The following is a 7,476-nucleotide window of genomic DNA, read 5'->3' as shown; positions in this document are numbered from 1 at the left end:
TAATTTATTTAGCCTTAATGTCATATTTTGGTTTTCTAAAGAAAATCAATCAAGGCCCTTTTTTTCAAGAAGAGGAAGAAAATCTACTTGGGAATCTGAAATTCTTTAAAATATTTGTATAAGGCAGAAGTCAGCATAAAATGATTAAGGCAAAGGAAGACACTGGAAAGAGTACAAAAGCCAAAGGCAACAATACTGTTACATGCCCAATTCTGTAATAACAGTAATAATAATCTACAAGTGAATACATAGATGAAGACACTGAAGCTGAAACAAGGTAGTAAGTCAAATGGGACTCCACCCACAAAACAGAGAGAGATTTTACAGAGGATATTTCTATGTATGTATTTAGCCAAAAGAACCAATAGATCTGTTTTGGAAGAAGTGCAGCCAGAGTGCTCCTTGGAGGCCAAGATGGCCAAACTTCATTTCTGATACTTGGAACATATTGTCAGGAGGGACCAGTTGCTGGAGAAGGATATATCATGTTTGGTCAGAGAAAAAGAGGAAGACCCCCAATGAGATGGATTGGCTAAGTGGCAGCATCGATGGACTCAAGCGTGGCAACAGTAGTGAGGTTGTCCCAGGATCTGGTAGTGTTTCGTTCCACTGTGCATAAGGTTGCTGTGAGTTGGTACCGACTTGATGGCACCTAACAACAACAACAAAACTATATCCTTGGAAATAGTAGAATATACAGGGGACAACATTATGAAAACTTCTTAGCCATACCAAACACGTTGAAGGACTGAGTTATTGGGGCTGGATAGGCTGGAAGGCTCAGAACCATAGTCTCAGGGACACCAATGTCAATTGACATAACACAGTCCATAGCAATGTTGTCCATCCTACTCTGCTGAGTAGCAACTGGATTGTTATTTCTTTAAGCAAGTGGAGTTTTAAAAGCTATGAGCAGCCACCTAAGGTACAACTATTGGCAGAATACAGATGCTTTGTTGCGAACTGCAAGGTCAGCAGTTTGAAACTACCAGCTTTTCCTTGGGAGAAAGATGAGGCTTTCTGCTCCCGTAAAGATTTACAGCCTCGGAAACCCTGTACACGGTCGCTATGAGTCGGAACCAACTCCACGGCACATAACAACAACAACAAGGTGCAACTGGAGTTCTGGTGTGGCACTGTGGGTTAATGCGCTGGACTGCAATGTCAGGTGGTTCAAGCTCACCAGTTGCTCCTTTGGAAACCTTATACAGGGTTGCTATGGGTTGGAATAGACTAACTAGCACTTATCAACAAGAGCAACAAGGGGCAACTGTAGTCCCGGTGTGATGCTGTAGCATAAGCACTGGACTGCTAACCACAAGTCGGCAATTCAAATCCACCAGCCGCTCCTGGGAAACTCTATATAGGGTCAATATGAGTCAGAATCATCGGCACTTAACGGCAAGGTGGAACTGTTGGTCTCTCCCTGACTAGAGCCAAAAATAGTAAAGAAAATCAAAGATGCAAGAAATCAATTAGTCCAAAGGACTAATGGACTATGTGAACCTCAGCCTCCACAATCCAGAGACAAAAAGAACTAGATGGTACCCAGCTACCAGGGCTGATAGCTCTGAAACGGATCTCAATAGGAGGTCCTGGACAGAATGGGGAGGAGAGAATGAGCAACAAAACTCAAAATCGTTTAAAAAAAAAGGCTGGGTTTACTAGTCTGAAAGAAACTGGTAGAACCCCCAATAGAAAATGGTAGAACTCTGGAGACTATGGCCCTTAGACACCCTTCAGGCCTGGAACTGAACTCACCCTCCCACATGGACTCAATTGTCAGCCAAACAATAGCCAAGCCTATAGGGTGAACAATCATAACAGGATGGTAAGCACTCCTTGGAACCCTGGTGTGGCGCTGTGGGTTAATGTGCTAGACTGCAAAGTCAGTTTGAACTGCAAGGTTGGTGGTTCAAGCTCACCAGTCACTCCTTGGAAACCCTCTAGAGGGTTGCTATGGGTCGGAACCAACTCGACAGCACTTAACAACAACAACATGCACTCCTTAGAACCCTGGTGTGGTGCTGTAGGATAAAACCTGGACTGCTAACCTCAAGGTCTGCTGTTCAAACCCAGCAGCCATTCCTTGGAAACCCTATACAGGGTTAGTATATAAGTCATAACCCATTCAAAGGCACTTAACAGCAGCAACAAACACTCCTTAGAAAATCAACCATACAAATCACACTGATAGCATTTACTCAAGAATAACGGCAGGAGTCCTGGTGTGGTGCCATAGGACAAGCACTTGACCTCAAGGACGGTTTGAACCACAGGGTCAGCGGTTCAAACTCACCAGCCACTCCTTGGAATCCCTATACAGGTTCGCTATGAGTGGGAACCAACTCAATAGCACTTTCAAAAGCAACAACAAAGCTCAAAATGTACGAAGGGACAGAAAAGAAGAATAAAAATGGTAAACACAGTCTGGAAGCAGGAAGAGTGTTGCTTCATTGTGGGAATTGCAAACAATGTCTTTAAGTAAATGAATTGTTGGGTGCAAAACCAATTTGCCCAGGAGACATCAAGACAAGTGGTTGGGTCCCCTCAGGGCAAACCCCCTTACAAGACTAAGACACAATGGGAATACACGAGCAGACCCACATTGGTCACTGATTAGGGGAAGTACGGGAAAAACAACAATGAAACTGTGAGCTAAATCCAACCACATTCAGTAGACTCCTGTGAACCCGCATAGAGACCTGGTTGGCCAGCAGTTTGGCAAGACCTGGGGACTCCTGGACCCAGAGTCAGCGACATAGCCACAGAGGACTAGAGTAAAGAATAAAGTGTCCAGCTGATATGAAGAAAGAACACCCACACTTGCAGATAATACCCACTTGACCTGGCTTCAATGGCTGGATGATCAGAGCTCAACTAGAAGAAGAAAGAATAGGAAAAAAAGAGTAATCTGATGCAATTTGATGACCTTGACCTACACCTATGGAATCAGTAGCTCAAAAGAGGGAACAAATGTTTACAACAAGGATTATTCCCACCTCCTCAGTACACACGGTAGACAGGGATGGGCAACTTGGACATTGGAGCCTAGATCCAGAGGGCTCGGAGGAGAGTGGAATCTCCACTGAGTAGTATCCAATCTGTCTGGGCGGGGCTGATGAAAGGAAATGGAGATAACACTCATGTGGTACAATAGTGAATAATTGCTATCAGGACTGACTGTGAGGATTGGAAATGTAAAGGCAGACATTTTGTAGCAAAAGGAGGGGAGTGGTTGACTTTGCAGTCTAGGAACGGAGGTCCCTGGGACCATCAAGGGAGAAGGGCAAAGTGCAGGACCCTACCCAGAGAAACAGTGACACCAGAGATGGAGGCAGAGATGATGACATGGAGAGTTGGAGTGGCTGGGAACTCTAGACCCAGAAAGGGAGAGGGGCTGTGTGTTGAGGACCAGGGGGCAGGCTTGCAGGGTGTACCCTTTGGTTGGTTGATGATGCATGGAGGGGATTGTAACCATGGCAATGTAACAATATACAATAGGATGAATGTAAACCTAATGTTCTCCCATGTAAACTATCATATAATTCACAATAAAACAGGTTTTTTTTAAATTTTGCTCAATAAACTTTTACCCAAATCACAATAACAAGTTTATTTTTCACTAGGAAATAATTTTTGATTGGGAAATTATATTTGTATAAATTATCACCTTGATACAGACTGTCTCATATCCCATGAGAATGTCTTGTTTCTTTCAGCCTCACTGTCAGAAACCAAGAAGATCAGAGAACCAGGAGGGCTTCCCAGGAACTCAGAACAGAAGGCCCCCCGATCTGTGAAGAAAGGTGAAACCTCATGTAATTAAGGTCACCAAATCGACAAAAACATCATCTATATTATTTTGCATTATATGTTTCAACAAAACTCATAGTGTGGACTCACCTTCCCACCATGCAGAACTCATTTTAAATCAATGTATGACAGAGAAAAATCAGTGCCATTATTAAAATCCATTCCATTTGCTAATCATAAATATGTTGATACTTCTTGACAAAACATATATTTCATTTTCATATGTATTTAAAAAAAAAAACAAACAACAGACTAGAATATATACATATTTGGTCTTCAGGAAAATTTAAGTCCTTTTTTTTTCTTAGCTGTAAATTTGCACTAAATGGATAATGTGTTATTTATTTAACCTGGATATTTTTTAAAGAATTTTAAAGCAAACAACACAAAAAATTACTTTTAAGAATGCCAAACATGCAAGTTTTTGTTGTTTTTTTCACCATCATATTATCAATCCATTTGCTTTCACTTAACTATTTTTATAACTATATTGGTATTATAAATAGCCTATAAAATTACAGCTATTAGACAAATATCCTAAAAACATTATTAAAGTAGATTTTATATTAAATTGTGTCTTTTAGAGAAATATCTAATAATTTTTAAAAGCTGAAAATGTTTTTCATTCTTTATTTTTATTTATCCTTAATCCAGATATTTTGAATTCTGGCAAGCATGTAAAAATCTTCAACAATTTTTTACTTTGTTAAAAATAGCTTTTATTTTGTGTATTTCACCACCCTCAAAAGCTTTGTGTATAAAAGCTTTGATATTGTCTCTGAGTATCACAATGTTTATGTGCTACTAGCCTAACAGTTGACAGTTTGAACTCACCTAGAAGTGCCCTGGTGTGGTGCCATGGGTTAATGCACTAGACAGCAAGGTCCATTTGAACCACAAGATAGGCAGTTCAAGCTCACCAGCCTCTCTTTGGTGACCCTACATAGGTGACCCTATATGGCACATAACAACAACAACAATTGCCCTGAAAGACAGCCTTGACAATCTGCTCCGAAACATCACAACCGTAGGGCACAGTTCTGTACTCTGGCATAGATAGCACATAAGCATGATAAAAGTAAAAATGTATCTTTTGAATCCTCATATTAAAATAACATATTTTGTTGTACTTGGGTGCCCTCTAGTCGGTTCTCACACTTAGCCACCCTACACACAACAGAATGACACAGTGCCCAATCCTGAGTCATCCTCACAATTGTTATGTTTAAGCCCATGGTTGCTGCCTTTGTGTCAGCCCATCTTGTTGGGGATCTTCCTCTTTCTTCCTAACCCTCCATTTTACCAAACAAGTCCTTCTCCAAGGACTGGTTCCTCCTGACATCCAAAGTACCAGAGATGAATTCTCCCCATCCTAATAACTTCTAAGGTTCATTCTTAATTTACTTCCAGGACACGTTTGTTCTTTTGACAATCCATGGTACTTTCAATATTCTTCTCTACCACCATAATCCAAATGTGCTTATTCTTCTGTGATCTTCCTTATTCACATACATTTGAAGCTATTGAAAATACTATGGCTTGGGTCAGGCATACTTTGACATCTTTGTTTTGAACTCTTTAAAGAGGTCTTGTGTAGCAAGACACTTGACTTCCATGAGCATTGGTTGTGGATCAAATCAAAATGAAGTATTTGACAGCTTCAATCTTCTCTCTGTTTAACTTGATGTTATTTATTGATCCAGTTGTGGGGATTTTTGTTTTCATTACATTGAGATACAATTCATTATGAGGGCTGTAGTTTTGTTTTGTTTTGTTTTATCTTCATCAGTAATTATTTCAAGTCCTCTTTACTTCTAGTAAGCAAAGTTGTGTCATCTGCTTATTGCAGGTTGTTACTGAGTCCATCCAATTTAGATGGCACGTTCTTTTTCATATAATCCAGTTTGTCAGATTATGAGCTCAGCACACAGATTGAATAGGTATGGTGAAAGGATACAACCCTAATGCACACCTTTTCTGATTTCGAATCAGACAATAGCCCCTTGTTCTGTTCTAATGACTGCCTCTTGGTCTAGCTACAGGTTCCTCGTGAGCACAAGTAAATGATCTGGAATACCCATTCATCACAATATTATTTATAGTTTGTCTTTACATAGTCAATAAAGCACAGGTAAACATCTTTCTGGTATTCTCTACTTTCAGACAAGTTTCATCTGGCATCAGCAATGATATCCCTAGTTTCAAATCCTCTCTGAATTGGGATTGGATTTCTGGTAGCTCCCTGTCAATGGACTGCTGCAGCCATTTTTTTTTTTTTTTTCTTAAATGTTTTATTGTGAATTATGTGATAGTTTACATGGGAGAACATTAGTTTTACATTCATTCTATCGTATATCATCTCATTGCCATGGTTACAATCCCCTCCATGCAATTCTTCCCCCGTACCCCCCAGGTCTTCAGCACACAGTCGCTCTCCCTCTCTGGATCTAATGCTGCAGCCATTTTTAAATTATCTCCAGGAAAATTTTACTTAAATGTTATACTAATGATATTGTTGATTTTTGCATTCCATTTGTTCACCTTTCTTTGGGGTGGGCACAATTATGGATCTCTTCCAGTTGATTGGCCAAGTAGCTGTTTTCCAAATTTCTTGGCACTGACAACTGAGTGCTTTCAGAGCTGCATCAGTTTGTTGAAGCATTTCCATTTGATTCCATCAGTCCCTAAAGTCTGTTTCACCAGTGCTGTCAGTGCAGCTTGGACTTCTGCCTTCAGTACTATAGGTTCTTGTTCATATGCTACCTCTTGAAATGGTTGAGTATCAACCAATTCTTTTTGGTACAATGACTTGGTATAGTCCTTCCATTTTCTTTTGATACTTTCTACATCAATATTTTGCCCATAGAATTAATCAGTATGGAAACCTGAGGCTTAATTTTTTTTCTTCAGTTACTTCAGCAAATGCTAAGTGTGCTTCTCCTCCCTTTTGCTTTCTTTACTCCAGGTCTTTGCACATTTCATTATAATATTTGCTTTATCTTCTTGAGCTGCTCTTTGAAATTTTCTGTTCAACTTTTTGTACATCCTCATTTCTTCCAGTTGTTTTAACTTCTCTCCATTCAAAAACATGTTTCAGAGTCTCTTCTGAAACCCACTTTGGTGTTTTCTTTCTTTCCTGTTTTTTTAAATGAGCTTTTTCTTTCATCATGTATGATGTTCTTAATATCATCCCACAACTCTTCTGGTCTTCGACCATTAGTGTCTAATGCATCAAATCTTTCTTGAGATGGTCTCTAAATTCAAGATCATAATTTTTACTCTCATGGACTTATTTTCATTTTCTTCAGTTTCAGGCTGAACTTGCATATGAGTAATTGATGATCTGTCCCACAGTCACCCCTGGCATTCTTTTGGCTGATGATATTGAGCTTTTCCATCATGTCTTCTCACAAATATAGTTGATTTGATTCCTCTTTTTACCCTCTGGTGTAGTTCTCATGTATAGCTGACATTCATTTTGAAAAAAGATATTTCCATGGATAATCATTTGCTGTTATTGTTGTTAATGGAGTCGGTTTTGACTAATAGTGACCCTGTATAGGGTTTCCAAATCGGGCTGCGAACCTTAAGGTCAGCAATTTGAAATTACCAGCTGTTCTGTGGGATAAAGATGAGGCTTTCTGCTCCTGTAAAGATTTA

The 7,476-nt window shown here is 39.7% G+C and overlaps 1 protein-coding gene across 1 annotated transcript in view; it reads left to right on the top strand.

The window, feature by feature from the left end:
• LOC102836625 (regulator of G-protein signaling 20-like) overlaps nucleotides 1-7,476 on the top strand; it is a 161,132-nt gene that overhangs the window by 134,089 nt on the left and 19,567 nt on the right. The window contains exon 3 of the mRNA XM_006871855.1: nucleotides 3,723-3,809. Within this exon, the coding sequence (XP_006871917.1) occupies nucleotides 3,723-3,809 (87 nt within the window). The remainder of the gene's footprint in view (nucleotides 1-3,722; nucleotides 3,810-7,476) is intronic.

This window comes from Chrysochloris asiatica, unplaced genomic scaffold (assembly GCF_000296735.1).
Source record: "Chrysochloris asiatica unplaced genomic scaffold, ChrAsi1.0 scaffold00176, whole genome shotgun sequence".
NCBI lineage: Eukaryota > Metazoa > Chordata > Mammalia > Afrosoricida > Chrysochloridae > Chrysochloris > Chrysochloris asiatica.
This window is presented reverse-complemented; position numbering and strand designations above follow the sequence as displayed.